General features: G+C 40.0%; 1 protein-coding gene across 3 annotated transcripts; it reads right to left on the minus strand.

Moving 5' to 3' along the window:
• Nucleotides 1-20,254: 20,254 nt before the first annotated feature.
• Nucleotides 20,255-20,770, minus strand: LOC118577203 (protein tyrosine phosphatase type IVA 2-like). 3 transcript variants are annotated; one of them, XM_036177280.1, is made up of 2 exons: nt 20,676-20,770; nt 20,255-20,582 (listed from the first exon to the last, which is right to left on the minus strand). In XM_036177280.1, exons 1-2 carry the CDS (start codon nt 20,768-20,770, stop codon nt 20,255-20,257), a joined length of 423 nt encoding a protein of 140 aa, XP_036033173.1. The 3 variants fall into 3 exon arrangements, with proteins under 3 accessions (XP_036033173.1, XP_036033172.1, XP_036033171.1); XM_036177279.1 differs by having other exon boundaries at nt 20,255-20,374; nt 20,450-20,770; XM_036177278.1 differs by having other exon boundaries at nt 20,255-20,770.
• Between the last annotated feature and the right edge of the window lie 765 nt (nt 20,771-21,535).

A 21,535-nucleotide genomic window follows, 5' to 3' on the forward strand; every position in this document is an offset into this window, starting at 1 on the left:
ATGACCTGGTGTACCACAGTTAAGTCATTTGGTACCTTGAGACTTTCTTCCGCCTCTGGAAATTGCCTTTCCTATCCAAGTCTTATTACCATAGTTAAGAGACTCAAAACCATTCATATAATGAATGCATTCCTCCAAAAGTACTGACCTGACCTTTAATGGTATTCTTTTGCATTCTGCATTACCATCATTAAACACCAAGGACTTGGTTAATATTTGTCTTAGCCCTTGGTCTGATGCTGCTTTTTTTGTGTTTTGTTTTTTGTTTTTGTTTTTTAAATAGATGTGGTCAACCTTTGTAAAAAAAAAAAAAAATCAATACATAATTCTTATTACCCCCGGGGAATTTTTGTACATAGCTCAGTTGGTTCCCCTGGTTCTTGATGTTTTCCCCAATCGTTTAAAGCTGCTGTATGATGTAGGGATATTGCATGCTCATCAAAAGTAACTTGTACATTTCTATCCACAAAATGGTCTTCATCAAGAATTTGATCTTGGGAGATCTCAAAACCTCTCATCTTACCTTGCTGTTCCAGGATCCTAGCTTCCTCTATCAACCAGCTTTTCCATGTAACTGCTGGATATATTCTAGAACAGCTGGATTAATTGGTTCCAGTCATCTAGTATGATTCTATTTGTAGAAGACCATGTATTTACCATCTGTTTTACATATGTTGAGTGTATACCATAGGTGACCACTGCTTCCTTGATGTTTTTTAAATCTCTCATAGGAATAGTTTGCAAAATATATTCCATATATGGCTCAGGATATCTATCATCTGCTGGCTTCTCACCAATGATGACAGGATAGGACATTGTATGAGAACCATGTGGTGATGTTATGACTTGTATGATCTTGCCCTTCTGCTTATTAGTTCCTTTGTCATCTTTACTGAGAGATTCTTCCCAAGCTTGCATCTGAGCACCTAAGGTCTGCTGCAACTATTGAACTTCTGTTGTAAAAGAATCTAGAAATTTCATGGAATCATGCAAACTTTTATGTTCTTCTCAAACACATGATTCCATAGACCTTAGTTTATCAATTAATAGTAATCTTTCTTCCTTGTAAATTATCTGAATAGTGGTAACATTGCTCTGTAGAGTTATTGATTTATCCATTAAGTATTCATATTTGTTATCAATTGAATTAATTCTGGTTATACACTTATTATTAATGGACTGAATTCTTGTGATAAGTTGGAAGATTCCAAAGAAATAATCCTTCTACTTAAATCTTCATTGCTACCCTGCAAAGCTCAGTTGATACAGCATGCTCCATGTTGGGTGCCCAATATTGGGAATAATCAATAGAGTCTATTTAATGATCAAAGTAATTTATTTGGGGTAAACTCACAACCATGGGGGATTTATCATAGGGTCCAGGAAAACTGAGCTATATCCCACACTGAATGGCTTGATCCAAGATCTCAGCATCCAGAACCACAAGGTAGTTAAGAGGAGGGTTTATACATGCATCCTAAATCTTAAAGATCCTCAGTGGCCCCACCACAGGGGCAGGTACCTCAAGGTCATAGGCAGCTGTGACAGTTACAGCTGCCTGAATAGGGATGCTGCTTCAGGGCATGGCTCAAACAGCTACCTACTACAACTCACCAAAGTTCAGAGGTAGTCTACATAGACATTATTGCAAACCATTATTTGAAATATGACTGTTAGTATGAATTTTCATTACTATAAAATATTTTTATTATTCTCTTCAATTTGCAGTTGTTATTTTCTGAATCAAAAATCTTCTGGGAAATGTATAGAAGGTTTGAGTTCTAAGTGGGGTTTTTTTTTCATAAAGTGATTTGTTATTTAGTATTTGATGTCTGCACTGGCTGATATTAGGTGACAGATGTTCTCAGAGAGGTTTGTGGGACTCTTATTCTATTGGCCAACTTGAGTTTTCTGGTCCTATGGCAAAATATTTACTCAAGTACTTTTTTCTACTTGAGTACGAAGCTGCATATTTCAATTATCTAAGGAGCCAATACAGCACTCTGACTCATAGTGACACATGCCATTGGTTCCAATGAGATTTTAGGTGTCCCTTATGGATCTGTGCCCTAGGCAGCTGCAGACTTATCCACAGCTATTTTGGGTCTAAATAAAGAGAAGTCCATCTGAATCTTGGAACATTTGCCACTAGAACTTTTATGGCTTTAAATACATCTCAATCTTTCTCCATTACTCATACTTCAGAGTTTCAATGAAAGGGAAATAAGTGAATGCATGGGAAAGTCAAGCGTAGGTTCTCCACATACGGCTTGAATTACAGGGACGACTGTGAACCTTGGCAACAGAACCAGCTACACTTCCCTCATCCAAGATTAAGGGGAAATAGCATAAATGGAGAATATTTTTGTTGTAGTCAAGCTTTAAGTGGAGGTCCATGGCCTAGGATATGCCTTATTGCTTTCCCAGTCTCTGTGAAATATGTGCAGACTTTTAAACTTAGAGACACTTCCAAAGGAGCATACCACCCAGGCAATACCATGCCATTAACCCTGAAGAACCACACTGGTAAGCACACAAGAATGAGGACTGAGAACAATCTGAGCAGGAACACTGGACACTGCATTAGACTTCATACAGACTTTTAGCAATTTCTTTTCTTGTAATTTTCGAGATCAAAATTCATACTATGAAGACAATGTCTGAAGAAAACTAGACATGGACTACTTGTCCTGTTTACAATTTAAAGCTCAAATATAGATGCAATGTTTTACACTTGGGCCATTTGGCTTTGTCTCTTCCTTACCATGAGTTATTGTTATATGTAAATAGGGTAATCATATAGCACTCATAATTTCCATTTATCCATGATTACTCCTATGTACATTGCTAGACACTTATTACAGTACTGATATGTTCAGTACAGTACATAACTCATTTGAAAGTATGTAAATGAATTAGCACTTTTGTATGGAAACAATCCTGCCAGCCTATGTGTAAAGCAAAACTGTTCATGAAAGGTCAGCATGGTCAGTCTACTTATGAACTTACAAGTGAGTGAGTGGTTTTATTCCTACTGGTTTTGTGGTGAATTCACCTTTGATAGAAACATGAATTTGGTATGTGAAAAGAGGTCAGTGATATGTCACTGCAGCTGTACACAGCATGGCCCTCTTTATTCTGTAAGAGTCCCAGTCAACTGAACATTCAGACTCAAGCTGTGACTGTAACCAGTGGAGATGCTATCTGAAGCACATACATCTATATGCACAATCTATTACAGAGTTTAATTAAGTAGCTACACCTTGATTTCACTGAAGGTTTGTGGCTAGCTACAGCCCTGGTGTATGACAAAACATTTCCTGGTGGGGGGAATGTAACACATGTGTCTATTTACCCTGAATAGAGAGTTCACAAAAGACCAAAAAGTATGAATACCACCAAAGTCCAGCTGGATGAACCAGTGAGTTTTATAGGGATTACTTATAGGAATATGGGTGAGGATTTACTTGCAGGAATACAGATGAGGGGTTACTTACAAGAACAGAAATTACTCAAAGTCAGCTGCATCACCAAAGCCCAACTCAGTGTGTGTGATGGCTCACAAAGCTGGGGACCTGGAGCACACTGCACAGCCTGTAGGCAGCTCAATGAGTTGGAGAGTGTCTTTTCCAAGTGACTCTGGTCTAAACATTTTCTAGATGGCTCAACTGGTCTCTGCTTCTTCCAGGCAGCTGGTCTGGTCTTCTTTGGAGTCTGGCTTATCTGAGAGAAAGAGAAGACTCATCTTCTTTGCAGCTCAGCCTTGGTTCCTCTGAGAAGGACTCTCAGCTTTTATTGCTTACTCTGGCCAGAAGAGGCCTTGTGAATCTTGTCAGTTTCAGAGACTTCCTGAAGCTATTTTGAATTGTTAATCTTCCTGCTTTAGGAGTTTCCTTATAGGGTAGAATATTTTTTAAAGGAAACTTATACAACAACCCTTCTCCCTGCTGACCTGTTGATATTCTCTACCCAGGAAGATCACAAAACACATGTTTAAGATCTGCTATAGAATTATGTATAAGATCTGGTACTCTGCCTGCACCCTTTCATCTTCTCTACCAGTCTTGATGGTCAATCATCTGTGCTGCTTAGTTTTTCCTTCTTCAATTTGACACATGGCAAGTGGGAACCTCAACTGAGAAAATGCTTCCTGATTGTCCTGCAGTCAAATAGGGTGTTTACTTGATTGATTACTTAATTATGTGAGAGGATCTAGTTCACTGTGGTCAGCCTGCTGCTGGGCAGGTTGTCCTGGGGTGTATTAAAATCAGGCTGGTCAAGCCATGGGAAACAGCATCCCTCTGTGGTCTGTGTTTTAGTTCTGGCCTCCAAGTTTCTCTATGTGAATTCCTATTCTGACTTCTTTCAGGGACAGAATATGATGTGAATGTGTAAGCCAATTAATCCCTTTCCTCTCTAATTTGCTTTGGTCATGGCGTTTCAAAGAAGCTTCCCTTCTATGTTAGACTGTTACCTGAAAATATGAGTTAAATAACCCATCTCCTACATTGCTTCATCTGTCAAGAGTATTTTGTCACAGCAATGGAGATGGAACCAGGACAGAAAGTAGTACCAAGGAAGTGGGACTGTTGCTCAAATAGAGTTGACCATGTGGATTTCATGCTTTCTTTGTGGGAAGAATGTGGAAATATTTGTTTAGGCTCTTCCAGCATTGGAAAAGCCATTGAATTCAGGAAGCAGAGCTTCCTGGACCACTCTAGTGAGACCTTGAAAAATGAGAATGACAAGAGAAACATGGATAGCTCTGGCCTGGCTTCCAAGGCTGCATCTAAAACAGAGGAGGAGCTATTTGTGTGATGTTTTGGATACGAATCTGTATGTGCTGATCAGGCTGGGGCAAAAACAGATTGTTAAAGAGCTCAACACTATTGAGAGGAAACATCCTATGTTTCAGTGGAACAGAAGGAAAATGTTTCCTGAGGGTCATGACACAGAGGCTATGATCTAAGGGGCCACACTATGTCTGAAGCTGGCAACAAAACTTGGCAATCTTTTTGGTATAGGTTTAGAAAGCATGAAAACTGCAAGGTTGAAGGGGTTCTGCATAGCAGCTGAGGCCTGGTACTATTGGCAGGGTTTTAGATCCCAGTGGAGAGGCTCAGACACGGAGCTATGAAGGGACAACCTCGGTTGTCATGGACACTTGAGGATATTAGAGATTCCATGGTTATGAGATGTTCACCAAGGTGAGCTCTGTGTTGTGTGGAGTCAGCTGAAGCCTAAGAGACATATGTGAACTGCAGGGACTGGAGACATGTGGCTCCTAAAGCTCTTTGGAGTCCATATGATGAGTCCCAGATGCTGGGCATTGAGATAGGATTGTATGTTTGCTTTGCTAGATTTTGGTTTTGTTTTGATTGTATTGTTCCTTTTGATGCCCTGACTCTTCCCTCCTGAAATAAGGATACTACTCTATGCCATCAGGGTTGGAAGTATATAAATTGTTTATAATTTTATAGGACATCTTGGACTGGTAACTGCTAACCTCACTGCTATGTGCCCAGTTTGCCCATGACTGCTTTGAGGCCCAGATTTCAACATACCTCTTTCAAAATGCTGTCTCCAATGAGGCATACCATGAAAACCATGATGCTTACATTTCACAAATTTGGAGTATAAATGACTACTTAAGGAGCATCAGACAGTGCTCATAGAAAAGGAATTCCCTGCATTTTTGGAAAATCAAAAGGGCCATCTGGATATGGCCAAAATAATGAAGGACCTTGACCAGTACTGAGGTGGCACCATGGGCTTCTGTGATGTTTTATCCCTAGGTGTAGGACTCATCTGTAGCACACATGAAGCAGAAGGAAAAGGAGCAGGGTGAATCAAGCACTAATGCTCCATGCCCACCCTGATGAATGTTTTCCTACAGGAAAAATGTTTTCATGAGAAGCCCCACTGCTTCTCATGAAAAGATCAGGACCCTTAGGAAATGTGTGAATAACATTAAACTTCAATTTGACAAGCAGAGAAAGGAAAGTTTACTCAATGACTGCTGTGGGATAATCCTTTTGTATGCTATGAATATGTATTACTCTCATTGGTTAATAAAAAAAGTTGATTGACCTATAGCAAGAGAGAATAAGTCTAGGTGGGAAAGCCAAACTAAAAATGCTGAGGTGAAGAAGGGCACAGAGAGAGAGAGAGGGAGAGATATTCCAGCCAGTCACCAGGGAAGCAAGTTGCTAGAGGACAGGTAAAGCTCCAAGCAACAGCAATACACAGATTAATAGAAATTGGTTAATTTAAATGTAAGAGCTAGTTAGTAATAAGCCTGAGCTATTGGCTGAGTATTTATATTCATATTCAGCCTCTGTGTGTTTATTTGGGACTGGGTGTTTGGGATGGGAGAACTCCATTTAAATATGGTACCCAAAATGGGGTACATACATCCACATAAAGCCTGAGAAAGCTTAAAAAGGGAGGGAGAGTTCTAGACACACAGAAATGGAATCAGATTAAGCTTCATGGTAGCTGCATTTTCTCGAATGGGCTTTGTTTGTGGGTGGCCAGTGGAGGCATGGCTCCTTTTAAGAGACAGCTCTTTCAAATGAGATGCTTTGTGTGTCAGGGTATTTATCACATCAACAGAAATGAAGCTAAGACAGCTAAAAGAGCTAAGCTGTGTATCTTCTCCAGTTCTCCACCTTTCGGTCTGTGAGTCTTTAATACTACATTAGTCCATTCCTTCCAACAGATCCTCTCTTTCTCTCTCTCCTCTCCCTCCATCATCACTTTCCATGTATGCATATACACACATATACATATAAGCATACATATCTTAAATGGTTTTAGTTCTCTAGATAGTCCTGACCAATGTAGCATCTGTACTTTAGAATGGTTTTTACATAGCAATAGATGAACCTGAGTCCACAGTAATCAATTCTTTTTGCTTTCTTATATGTGCCTGGGCTTTGGGTATTTTGTATTCCTGTGTGTTCACATTCTTCTGTATTCTGTTGGCATAAATCCCTGCCTAGGATACTGCATGCCTTCCTCTAGTCACACTTTATAAATACTCTGCCAAGACACTGATGAGTTATCAGATGCCCAGAGGCTGCACAAGTATGTGGAGAACCCACAGCTGAGGTTAAGGGCTTTAAATACCACCATGTCTAGGCCTTTTCTGTGCCACTCACCACAATTGGCACCAATACTCCATAGCTACCACTCATGCTGATGATCTTCACATCTGGAGATCTCAGGTCTCTCATCTAGTGAATCAGAAACAGAGTTCCAGGCCAGCCAACACTGAATATAAAAACTCTCAAACAATTAAAATTAATAAGTAATTATTAATTAATCATAGGCCTCTGTTGCAAATAAATTCTTATCTTTTTTTTTTTTTTTCAGAACTGAGAACCAAACCCAGGGCCTTGGGCAAGTGCTCTAACACTGAGCTAAATCCCCAACCCTAAATTAATATCTTTAAAAGAAAATTATATTAAAAGCAGAGTTTTGAAAGCTCTTAGAATTCAAATGATTTTACAAAACACTTTGGATGTACATGTACTGTCAGCTGAAGATTTTCTTCTTCAGCAGACGATTTTTTAAAAGGCATACACAAAATGAACTGGAATTCTCTTTGATGTCTGTTGAGTGTCCGTGAAGGAGCAGGTTGCCTCAGAACCAAGAGACATAGTTCAAATAAATGGGCTCACTAGGTTAGATCACAGATAGGTCACATGCTATTGTGGTATTTCTCTAGCCTGTGGCACTATTAAGAGTTGGTAGAACTTGTAGAGGATGAGGACTGGCAGAAGGAATTTGGGTCTTTGGGAACATGTTTTTGAAGGGGATATTGGAATTCCAATGCCTCCTTGTCTTCTGTTTTCTTGTTCCTAGATGAGCAGACCTATTACATCATGTGTTCCTGCCACGATGTGCTGTGTTGTTACAGGCCCAAACCAACAAAGCCAGTGGCCATGGGCAGGGACCTTTATAAGCACAATGCAAGTACACCTTTCCTACTTTTAAGCTGATTTAATCTCAAGTACTTTATCACAATGGCATAAAGCGGATTAACACAAAAGTATATATTTTTTTAAACTTATGGCAAATTGGTCACGTTGACTGTGCTCTTCAGTTAAGTGTATGAAGGATTACTTCACTGCTGGAAATAACTCTATTATATCTTTGTTGGCAAGGTTGACTCATAGTCAATGCACACTGCATTTCTGTTGGATCACAAATGTGCAGGAAAAACTTACTAAGTTTTTTACTGTTCCCAAGAAAGAATTTACTGACTCTAGCCATGAGCGCTTACACAGAGGTGTCACGTTGACTACTGCAAATGATACAGTTATGAAACCCGAATTTTCTAAAACCATTCTACTTAGTGGAGGCAGGAGATGGCAGCACTTGTTCCTGTACCTCCTGAGGTGAAAGTACTCATATTTAATGTATTCATCTTTCATATTCAAGATTTGCTTCCTATGTGCCTTAAGACACACTGTATTTCTAAGATATTCAATCAAGTGAAAGAAGATGAAATGTGTGCGTGATGGCAGGGTATTATACCTTTTATCAGCAACAGCTTTCCCATGTTTCTATAATATAAACAAGAAAGAATGGCTTTTTTCTGCTACTGCCTATCATAAAAATAAAAATTATGCAAGAAACAAAGTTTTCAGATTAATTAACCATGGCAAAAGATTTCCAATTACTTTTTAAAAGGGAACAGATAAGCTAAATTACTTCATTTGTATTCCTGATGATTTAAGGAAACTTAATGCTTAGCATGACATATACATGAATCTTGTGGGTTCATTTTACCTTTCCATACTTCCAGTTCTCATGGGCTCAAGTTTCTTTGAAAACATCTCCTCTAACCAAACACACTGGAGTGCTTGCTTTCATATGGGAAAGAGCATTTCTGTGTGGTGGCATTGTGAAATAAGCTCTGTGTAAGGTTTTTCTGGGGAGTTGAACTTAGTAAGATATGGGGATTCTACCATGTATAGCAACCTTAGGCCTTTAAATACTGTGCACTTCAGTACTTGTCATCATACTTGTCATCACTGGCAAGGATAGCAGCTCTCCTGGAGGGTGAATCATCCCTTGTGAGAATGAAACGTATTACACACAGTCACAGGGGAGTAGGGAGATGGAGAGACATACACACAGAGGGAAGGAAGAGGTAAACGAGACAAACACATAGAGACATACACACAGACACACAGACAAACACAGATGGGAAGGATGGAGGACACCAGACACAAAGACATACACAGACACACACACAGAGGGAAGGAGAAGGTAAAAAAACAAAACACATAGAGACACACACAGATGCAAACACACAGATGGGGAGGATGGAGGAGACACACATATGCACGTGCAGAGACATACACACAGATACACATACACAGGGGGAGCGAGTTGGGAGGAGAGAAAAACACACAGAGACAGCACACAAAGGCATATACAGAGACACACATGAAGAGAGATACAGACACACAGTAACACACACACACACACACACACACACACACACACACACACACACGAGTGCCACTCATAAGTCAGCCTATAGGCTAAGAGAAAGCAAGGTCCTGTGACTTCTGCTATGGGAGCCAGTTCAAAAGTCCCAAGTAGAAGCAATGCACTCCCCTAAGACACACATATCCACACTGCCTCTCCTTCTCCAGAGATGAACGGAGTGTGTGAATGTGAATGCCCATGTCATAGCCTTAACCACAGTGACCACTTGTAGAGTGCCTTGCAAGGAAGCCGTCAAATTTATCATAGGGAACTAGATGAAAGACAGTAAGAGATTCCAGGGTGTGCTAAACACAACTGGAAATTGTGTTCACTCCATAGCACTGTTGTTGCAAAGTAGCAGAGACAGTTGGTTCAGGACAACAGGGACTGACATCTTTACAATTCAGTGGACTGGGAATTCTGAATCAGGCAGCATTTGAGTTCTCTGGGGATATCAAGGGAGAATCCATCCCGTGCCTCTCTCCTGGCTTCTCACTGCATCTGGTACTCCTTGCTGGCCTTGTAAGGACATTGCTCTAGGTTCAGCCTCTGAGCTCACCAAGTTTTCTTCTTGAAGTGTGAGTCTGTTCAGTTCTCTCTTCTTACAAGGGCATCAGTCATTTTGGCATTTAGAACCTACCTTATTCCAGTGTGGCTTCAACTTCATTTGATTGTACATCCAGAGACCTATTTCCAAGTAAGGCTCCATTCACAGCTGCTGCATTCCTGTGGTTTTGGAGGCAGAGACTGTTTCACTTTTCATGGATGTTGGTACAGTGCCCACTATCAGCACTACATACTGCTGCTTGAGGATATGCAGGATCATGCCCATGTAAAAGGCTGAGGCACCGATAAAGTTTGTCTTATGCTTTATTAATTCTTGTTGTATTTTAGAAATTGTACTTTATCATCTTACATAATTACTTTGGTTTAATATATTCTTACTTGACTCTATTGCAGGACTGAGTTGTCCTCCTGAGAGAACATCTATTATGAGAAATAAATAAGTCTTCAATAAATTAACTTATTGAAGAAATTCTAGATGTATCAAAGTTTAGATGGGTCTTATTTTCCAGTTAATTATAACAATATCTACATTACCCAGTAATGTGAGTATCTGCAGATTTTCAGAATTCCTATTGTTCCTGGGGGGTTGTATGCTTGACATACACATGCAAGGAATTCAAAGCTTTGTATAGTCTTCCTATTCTTCTTTATATTGTCAGTTTAGAGGTTAAACTAAAGTCACCAGATTTGTGTTGTAATGTCTTTAATTACTGTATCAGAATATGTTTTTAAATCTTCCTTATTGATAATAGTAACGCATCAATTTATGTCTCAAGACTGAACTTTGAAAAAAAGTTGGAATTGGGGAAACCTCGGTAAGGATTCCCAGAGTCAGTCTACTCATACACCTATCAGCCACCCTACTTATTGTGATGCTCCCAAACTGCAAGTAGTCCTGAGATCAGGAACCCCAGATCCATTGGCCACCTAGCATGCCCAGTGCTTAGACTAAAGACCATGTGGCATGCATGCCCTGTGAACCTCAGGTGTTTAAATGCAACTCCTGAGCCAGTACAACAGCCCACTTACACAATGCTCCAGGATATTCTATTCCTCTCACTCAAGATAGTGACTCCAGATCCTGTCCTCTATCATCTGAAGAGAATGTAGTATCCTGTACCTCATCCCTAAGATGCATTATCCACTCCCTCAGGTGTTTAAATGCAACTCCTGAGCCAGTACAACAGCCCACTTACACAATGCTCCAGGATATTCTATTCCTCTCACTCAAGATAGTGACTCCAGATCCTGTCCTCTATCATCTGAAGAGAATGTAGTATCCTGTACCTCATCCCTAAGATGCATTATCCACTCCCATTGTGTCTCTAGTCACTGCCACCCTACAAATAACACATTGTGTAGAACCAGATGAACGCTACACAGACTTTTGAGGGTCAGCAGTGAGAATCAAAATTGTACCTATCCCTATCTGAACTGAAACCACCTCTGACACCCAGTTCTTGCATTAAACAAGAATGGTCCCAAAACTGAATACCAAACACCATGCAGCTGGCCCATCACCTGACAAGTTGGGTAACATCAAATATCCAAATACCAACGACACACACACAACACCAAATAGCCATATGGTGTTGACTAGTTTTTATGTCAACTCAATACAAGGTAGAGTTACCAGAGAGAAAGGAGCTTCAATTAAGAAAAATATCTCCATAAGATAGGTAAGCCTATAGAGTATTTTCTTAATTAGTGGTTGATGTGAGAGGCCATTGTGGGTGGTGCCTTCCCTGGACTGGTGGTTCTCAGATCAATAAGTAGGCTGAGCAAGCCATAAGAGCAAGACAGTAAGTAGCATTCCTCCATGGACCCTGCACCAGCTACTGCTTTCAGGTTCTTACCCTGTTTGACTTCCTGTCCTGATTTCCTTCACTTATGGACTATAATGTGGAAGTGTAAGCCAAATAAGTCCTTTTCTCCCTAAGTGGCTTTTGATCATGGTTTTTCATCTTAGTAATGATAACTCTAAGATACATAAGAAATACCAACAACAACATAATTCCAGATGTCAAATTTCCATCACAAAACCACAAACAACATTAATAACCAAGACAATATGTCTCCTCCTGAATTTATTACCACATCATAATGTTCCTTGAGAAAAACAACATACCTGATGCTCAAGACAAAGATTTCTGAAGAATGGTTATAGATATGTTCAAGGAAATCAAAGAAATGCTTGAATGGGAATTGCAAAATTTTAAACATTGGAATGAAATAGTGAAAACAATTCAATATATAATTCAATAAAGAGGTGGAATCTCTGAAGAAAAGTTAAACTGAAATAAAACTTGAATGGAAGAACTCAGGAAGTCAAAGGAAAGCAAACAGGAAAGCCTCACCTAATAAACAGGATCTAGGAGAAGAGAGAATATCCATGTCTAAGATAAAGTAGAGGAACTGGATCACATATTAAATCTAAAAATGTACAATGATGAACAGAAAATACAATGACTCTAGAAGACCAAATTTGTGACTCATAGGTATAGAAGAAAAAGAAGAGACCCAGGTCAAAAACACAGATAATATTTTCAATAAAATCATAGAAAAAAAATATCCTAACTCATATGAAAGAGATGCTTATCTTGGGTCAAGAGACATAAAGAACACCAAGTAGACAAGACCTGAGAAGAAACTCATCATATCACATGATAATCAAAACACTAAATGTGGAGCTCAGTGGTTAAGAGAATTTCTTGCTTTTGCAGAAGACCTGAGTTCAATTTCCAGCAGCCACATGGTGTCTTATAACCACTTGTAATTCCAGAGGATCTGTGGACTTCTTCCAACCTCCACAGGTATCAGGCATGCATGTTGTATACATACCAGACAAACATTCTTAAGCATAAAGTAAAATTTAAAGACAAAAAGAAACACCATCAACAAAACAGAACAACAACAAAGATATTGAAAATGAGAAGAGAAAATGATCAAATTATATTTAAAGACAGGCCCACCAGAATAACATCTGATCTCTCAATGAAGACTGTGAAAGCCAGAATGTGGTGATATATTGTGTCCCCAATATATTGTGTACTGTAACAAAACTTATTTGGGGTCAGAGAACAGAACAGCTACTAGATTAGATAGACATAGAGGCCAGACAGTGGTGGCACACACCTTTAATCCTATCACTTAGGAGGCAGAGATCCCTCTGGATCTCTGTGAGTTCAAGGCCACACTGGAAACAGAGCCAAAGGTGGTGGCATACACCTTCAGTCCCAGCACTTGAGATCTCATGTCGTTGCTTGGGAAGGACACACACCTTTTATCCCAGGAGGTGATGGCAGGAAGCAGAAAGGTATATAAAGCATGTGGACCAGGAACTAGAGGCTGTTTAGCAGCAGTTCAGCTGAGATCCATTCCAGTGAGGACTCAAAGGCATTCAGTCTGAGGAAACAGGATCAGCTGAGGAATTAGCCAGGTGAGGTTGGCTGTGGCTTGTTCTGTCTCTCTGATCTTTCAGAATTTATCCCAATATCTGGCTCCAGGTTTTTTATTAATGAGACCATTTAGCAATTTGTCTTACACCAGAAATGTCTTTCGACAGTGTTTGAAAGACCAAAGATAACAGGCAAACTGTCAGCCATAATTAAAGGATGGGAAAACTTACCATGATAAAAATGGATTTAAGAAATTTATGTCCACTAAGCCAGCTCCATGAAGGGTACAAAAAGTAATACTCTTGTCTGAAGAGATTAAATGCATCCAAGAGGTCATAAGAGAAAAAGCAAACAATTCCAGACCAGTTGATCAAAAGAGGTCTATTAACTATGCCACAACAAGACAACAAGAATTAATAAACATTATTCAAAAATAACTCCCAATATTAATGGTCTCAATTCCTCAATAAGAAGACACAACTAGCATATTAGATTAGGAAATAGGATCCATCTTCTTGATGTGAAACACACCTCACCATTAAGAACAGATATCACGTTAGATAAAAAGGATTTGTTTATTATATGAAGATATGTCACTCTGAATGGTTTAATAAAGAGCTGAGTGGCTAATAGCTAGGCAGGAGAGAATAGGCAGGACTTCCAGGCAAAGAGAGGAATTTGGGATGTGCAAGAGATGCCAACAAGACACAGAAGTACCTAAACATAATAAAGGCAATTTACAGCAAGCCAACAGCCAACATCAAATTAAATGGAGAGAAACTCAAAGTGATTCCACTAAAATCAGGAACAAGGCAAGGCTGTCTGCTCTCCCCATCATTATTCAATATAGTACTTGAAGTTCCAGCCAAAGCAATAAGACAACATAAGGAGATTAAGTGGATACAAATTGGAAAAGAAGAAGTCAAGCTTTCACTATTTGCAATGACATGATAGCATACATAAGTGACCAAAAAAAATTCGACCAAGGAACTCATACAGCTTATAACACCTTCAGCAACAGATCAGGATACAAGATCAACTAAAAAAAAATCAGTAGCTCTCCTATATACAATAGACAAACAGGCTGAGAAGGAAATCAGACATCACCCTTTACAATAGCCACAAATGATATAAAATACCTCGGGGTAACTCTAACAAAGCAAGTGAAGGACCTATAAGACAAGAATTTTAAGTCCCTAAAAAAAGAAATTGAAGATGTCAGAAAATGGAAAGATCTCCCATGCTCATGGACAGGCAGGATTAACATAGTAAAAATGGTGATCTTACCAAAAACAATCTACAGATTCAATGCAATCCCCATCAAAATACCAACACAGTTCTTCACAGACCTGGAAAGAACAATAATCAACTTCATATGGAAAAACAAAAAACCCAGGATAGCCAAAAGAATCCTGTACAGTAAAACAACCTCTGGAGGCATTACAATCCCTAACCTCAACCTCTATTATAGAGCTACAGTAATAAAAACAGCTTGGTACTAGCATAAAAACCAACATGTGGACCAATGGAATTGAATTGAAGACCCTGACATTAACCCGCATACCTATGAACATATAATTTTTGACAAAGAAGCCAAAAATGTACAATGGAAAAAAGAAAGCCTCTTCAACAAATAGTGCTGTCATAAATGGATGTCAACATGTAGAAGGCTGCAAATAGATCCATATCTGTTACCATGCACAAAACTTAAGTCCCAGTGGTTCAAAGACCTCAACATAAATCCAGTTACTCTGAACCTGATAGAAGAGAAAGTAGGAAGTAGTCTTGAACGTATTGGCATAGGAGATCACCTTCCTAAATATAACACCAGTAGCACAGACACTGAGAGAAACAATCAATCAATGGGTCCTGTTGAAACTGAGAAGCTTTTGTAGAGCAAAGGATGCGGTCAAAAAAGCAACAGTCTACAGAATGGGAAAAGGTCTTCACCAACCCCACATCTGACAGAGGGCTGATATCCAGAATATATAAAGAACTCAAGAAATTAGACATCAAAATGCCCAACAGTCCAATTAAGAAATGGGCTATAGAGCTAAATGAGAATTCTCAACAGAGGAAGCACAAATGGCTGAAAGACATTTAAGGAATTGATCAACACCCCTAATCATCAGGGAAATGCAAATCAAAACGACTCTGAGATACCACCTTACACCTGTCAGAATGGCTAAGATCAAAAACACTGAGGACAGCTTATCCTAGAGAGGATGTAAAGCAAGGGGAACTCTCCTCCACTGCTGATGGGAATGAAAGCTTGTATAGCCACTTTGGAAATCAATATGACGCTTTCTTGGAAAATTGGAAATCAATCTCCCCAAAGACCCAGCTATACCATTCTTGGGCATATACCCAAGGAATGCTCAATCATACCACAAGGGCACATGCTCAGCTATGTTCATAGCAGCATTGTTTGTAATAGCTAGAACTTGTAAACAACCTAGATGCCCTTCAACTGAAGAATGTATAAATAAAATGTGGTACATATACACAATGGAGTACTACTCAGCAGAGAAAAACAATGACATCATGAAGTTTGCAGGCAAATGGATGGATCTAGAAAAAAATAATCCTGAGTGAGGTAACCCAGACTCAGAAGGATAAACATGGTATGTACTCACTCATAGGAGGATACTAGATGTAAAACAAAGCATAACTAGACTGTTACAACTCCAGGGAGGCTACCTAGAAAACGGGACCCTAAGAAAGACACAGGGATCACCCAATGACAGAGAAATGGATGAGATCTACATGAACAACCTGGATGTGAGAGGGAGAACAAGGAAAAAGAGACCATGATAAATGAAGACACCATGGGAATAGGAAGAAGCAAAGTGCTAGAGAGGTCCCCAGAAATCCACAAAGATACCTCCATAATAGGCTACTGGCAATGGTCAAGAGAAAGCCCTAACTTACCTACTCTGGTGATCCGGATGGCCAAACACCCTAACTATCGTGCTAGAACTCTCATCCAATGACTGATGGAAGCACATGCAGAGATCCACAGACAGGTCCCAGGTGGAGCTCCAGGAGTCCAATGCGGGAGAAAGAGAAGGGATTGTTGAGACCATGACTGGAAAAAGCACAGGGACAAATAGCCAAACTAGTGGAAACACATGAATTATGAACCAATAGCTGAGGAGCCCCCAACTGGATCAGGCCCTCTGGATAAGTGAGACAGTTGATTAGCTTGAACTGTTTGGGAGGCATCCAGGCAGTGGGACCCGGACCTGTCCTTAGTGCATGAGCTGGCTGTTTGGAACCTGCGGCCTATGCAGGGACACTTTGCTCAGCCTGGGAGGAGGGGACTGAACCTGCCTGGACTGAATCTACCAGGTTGAGCTGAATCCTCAGGGGAGTCCTTGCCCTGGAGGAGATGGAAATAGGGGATGGGCTGGGGGGAGGAGGGAGTGGCAGGAGGGAGAACAGGGGAATTTGTGGCTGATGTGTAAAATTAAATTAAACTATAAAATTTAAAGAAAAAAAAAGATAGGGTAGTCGTGACTCTCTGATCTCTTTGGCTATTTACCTCTGTATTTGGCTCTGTGTTTCTGATTTGCTAAGACTGTTTAGAATTTCGTCAACACAAGTCTGTATTTTATATGTCTCTTTTGTGCTTCGTTTTTTTCCCTTTTTAAAACTTTTTTATTCTTTGCTCTTCAGTTTTAATTAAATAAATAGAAGGAAAAACAGAGTATAAAAAAAGACACAGAAGTAGTTGTACACAAGGTGCAGAGGACAGGTAACTGAATCACATGGCAGAATATAGATTAATAGAAACAAGTCAATTTGAGTTATAAGAGCTAGTTGAAGAAAAGCCCAAGCTAAGGCCAAACTTTCATAATTAATAACAACTCTCTGTGTCATTATTTGTGAGCTTGGCAGACCAAAGGAAAGTCCAACTACTCCTGAAGACTTTGGAAAAAGAAGAACAAACAAAACCCCAAAATAGTAGATGAAAGGAGATAATCAAAATCAGAGCTGAAATCAATGAAATAGAAATGAAAGACAATACAAGAAATGAAATAAAGAGTTGAATTTTTTGAAAAGAATAACAAGACTAGAAAAGCTTTAGCTTAGCCACAAAAAGAGAGAACCAAAATAAATAAAATCAGAGATTAAAATTGAAAGATTACAACATATACTGAGGAAATCCAGAGGTTCACAAGGGTATATTAATCTATACTCTGTTAAACTGTAACATCTAAAATAAATGGCTGATTTTTAGTTATATATGACCTACCCCAATGAAATCAAGATAAGTAAATAATTTGAATAGACCCATAATATCCAGTGAAATAGGAACAGTAATTAAAAATCTCCCAACTACAAAAAACACAGCACAGAATTCTACGAGAGCTAACACATCAATTCTCTTCAAATTATTCTGTAAAATAGAAAATAAGGAATGCTTTAAGATTTTTTGTGAATTCACTATATCAAAACTAAACAAAGATTAAACAACAACAAAAATAAGAAAATTATAAGTCATTCTCTGCTGAACATAGATGCAGGATTTCTCAATAAAATACTAAATTCAAGAATACAATAGAAGGATATGTAACGAGAACCTCAATGGTATATATATATATATATATATATATATATATATATATATATATATATGTATATAAATTTATTAGGTGGTTCTTTGGGAAAAAAAAAGACTTACTAATACAGGATAAGGTAAATTCAGTTGCAGAGTCCTTGGAAAGCTGTGGACTGATCACACACTGCTTCATGCCACCTAATCTGGTCTTCACCACCCAAGATAGCGTGAGCCTTTTTCTCCTTCATTTTAAGCAATCACATACTGTAAGCAGATAAGAAGCACCACCTCTATCAGGCCAAATAGCCCAAGATCATGGGAGGAGCAAATTTCCTCTACAAGGGTATCCACCACAATTAACTCAGCTTTATCCAAGAAATGCAGGGGTAATTCACCATATATAAATCAGTAAATGTAGTTAACCACATCAACAAACTTAAAGATAAAATCCACAGGATCATCTCATTAGATACACAAAATCCAACATCCCTTCATAACAATTACCCTGGAGAATCTGGGAATATGGTGGACATATGTCAACATATCAAATGTAACATACAGTAAGCCCACAACTAAAGCATACTAATCAAAGAAAAACTCAAAGCATTTCCACTAAAATCAGGAATAAGAAAAGGATATACAGTTTATTCATTCTTCTTCAATGTAATATCTTCAGTCCAGCTTTAAAGGTTGAACCAATAGGAGCTCTTGGAATATTCCTGACTGTCTAGAGGCAGTACGGGAAACAAAAAGACCACTGCAAATGCTTCAGTTTGAGTTTAGAATGGAGCTGACATAAAGGCTGGCTCCAAAATAGCTGCTGCCAATGGTGATGGCTTTACATACTAATGATGACTATGAGCCCAGGCACAACCTCATCTGGTCTGCTGAACTGTCCACTCGCCTATGGTCCAAAGAGGAGGCAGTGTTGAGGAATGGCAGACGTAGGCCAAGTTAGGGATTTAGGAAGCAGAGAACCTTGATTTCACTCTTCTTATGAGCAATCCCCTGTCAACAGGCCATGGATCATCAGCTGCTCCCTGGGGTTCAGAAGTGACTCTCACAGCAGTCTTGCAGGGCCTGTTCTTGGCCCTGTGGTTACCAATTAGGAGAGAAATGAGCTTGTAATAGCTCCTACTGGTTACTTCTCACAGAAACAGTGGGAGCTCTCTGCCCTGTAGCCAGCAGGGCAGCAGCAGCAGGAGAGAGTGTCCAATTATGGTTTTGAGAGGTAAAGAATATTATTTCTATCTTCATGAGAAAGCAGCACTTTAGGAGTAGGTATAATTGAGGAATTGTTTTACGTAGACACAAAGCAATTTAATTCTCATAAAGTATTAAAGTAAGACATCAAGGAAATGAAAACGTACTTTACCAGCAGTACAGACTTTGGTACACTGTGGCCCTCAGTGTTCTGTCTCTGCTTAGGATGTACTTTGAGTTACTCACTTCCTTTAAAACACAGGTTTCCTCTAACAACTTGGAGGGACTTTACCTCCATTCTCCAGCCAACATCAGTGTTTTAATATCTTTAGAAACTAAATGGTAGCTTTCTTAAGGTTAACACATGCAAGATGTTTCTCAGGACAACAGAGCAATATTCTTATGCAATGTAACAACAGCAAGTCATGACTTATTTGTTCACTACACACACACACACACACACACACACACACACACACACACACACACTTCCATCATTTAATAAGCTATAGGTATTGTACTTAGCCCTGAGGATATCCCCGGCTGATATATCAGCTGAAATACAAAATAAAATTTTAGTAAATGTGAGTTGGCAAATGTATCAGCCTTTTTTTTCAGTTATAATAAAATGCCCAAGGCTGGGTAATTTATCAAGAGATTTATTTTGGTGGCAGTTGTGGAGGACAAAGGCTCAAGATTAGGTAACCTCACTGTTGCCAGCCTCTTGGGTGTGTTACAGCATGGCAGATTGTGGGAGTGGCTAGCACGCAGGAGCCAAGCCAGACTCAGTGTCCAGGTTTTCTTTGCTGTTGCTCTGGAACGAGTTAGTTTTTCCTTCTAATTTTATTTCTTTTCTTAATTTATTCACTTTATAGAGGGATTTCTCCATTGTTGGCTTCGGCACCACTTCCTTGGATCCCTATTCATTGATGACACAGGAAAGATTCCAGAACTGCGTTCCAGGTGCTAAGAGCTCCATCTCAAAGCCACAGTGGAGAAAGCCTTGGCTTGTATCCTACTGAATGCAGCAGTGCACCGTGGAGTCCCTGAAGCGCAACCTAGACCTGGTCCGCATCTTGGGTCGATACTGTCCCAAGAAAAGCAGCTGCTTGGTGTTGAACGCGCCCCTTCGTTTCTGTCGGATAAAGTGAACTGCGTCTTCGTTCTTCATGCCACATTCGATCAAGGCAAGCGCCACCAGCACAGGAGCCCTTCCCAGCCCTGCCATACAGTGCACTGCCACGCAGGAACCCGGCTCCTCACGGAAATTGCTTTTTAACAGGTGCAGCCAATCATCCACTATGTTATCAGGGGGTGGGGCTCCGTCGTTGTAGGGCAGGTCTAGAACGCGGATGCCACGGTTTTCAACTAGAGCTTTATCATACGTGGCATCGCAAACTCTGACCAGGGTTGTCACTCCGTAGTTCTTAAGTTCCTCTGTGAACTTGTGCATCGTAGCACTGGTGGGGTTGTGAGTTATTAGAAACCGCATGTTGTCATAGCAGATCTCCACTGGGGCTGTATGATTCATTATAGCAAATGAGAGTGTGCCTGCATGTGTGATGGGAAAGCGAAAACATTAAGATCATCAAAAGGTCTATTGTCGTTCTTTATTTTCTTTATTTGTTTTGTTTACTCTGTATGAAGCGTCTCCAAGAAAGGCAGAAGTATTTAAATTCATTCGAATTCAACCTGGGCCTTAGTGTCTGCAGATGGATACCTTCAGACTTCAGAAACAGCCAGCTACATACCGAACTCACCTACTCGGCCTACATTTAGACACTACTGAGACAGCAGTGAAGGTTGTCTTCCGCCTTTGTTTACTTGATGTTCGATTTTACCAGAGTCATTAAACGAAATATACTTGCAGTTACTTTTGACGACAGTCTCGTGTCCAGAGTCTTCACGGTACAGTTGAATATGGCACACAGAATCCCCAAGGTCACTTGTCAGGGAAAGTGCTGTGCTGAGCCTGGCAGAAATTGACTCTCAAATTCGGAATCGCCATAAATGTGCAATGTGTTTTTCACCAGAGTCCTGCTGTGATTGAGAAGCTGCAATCTCCCTGCCTGCCTATGCCCTACACACTCCGCCAGGCCCGCTGGCGGCAAGCGACCCTGAGACCATCCTGCCTCTCTGGCTGCCGCTGCGTCTCTGCCACCACCACGCGGATGTCTAGAGGGCCTCGACTTGCTCTGAGCTGGACAAAGCCCCTACCCCAGCTGCTAGCCATGGACACTGCATCCCAGCTAATCGGACCACTGCCACCCCACTCTTAATTTATTTATTATGGTTT

Source organism: Onychomys torridus, chromosome 2 (genome assembly GCF_903995425.1).
Source record: "Onychomys torridus chromosome 2, mOncTor1.1, whole genome shotgun sequence".
In the NCBI taxonomy this organism is placed as follows: Eukaryota; Metazoa; Chordata; class Mammalia; order Rodentia; family Cricetidae; genus Onychomys; species Onychomys torridus.

Excerpts from the sequence above, each read along its gene's own strand:
- LOC118577203 (XM_036177278.1), bottom strand. The coding sequence starts at position 20,770 with ATGAATCATACAGCCCCAGTGGAGATCTGCTATGACAACATGCGGTTT.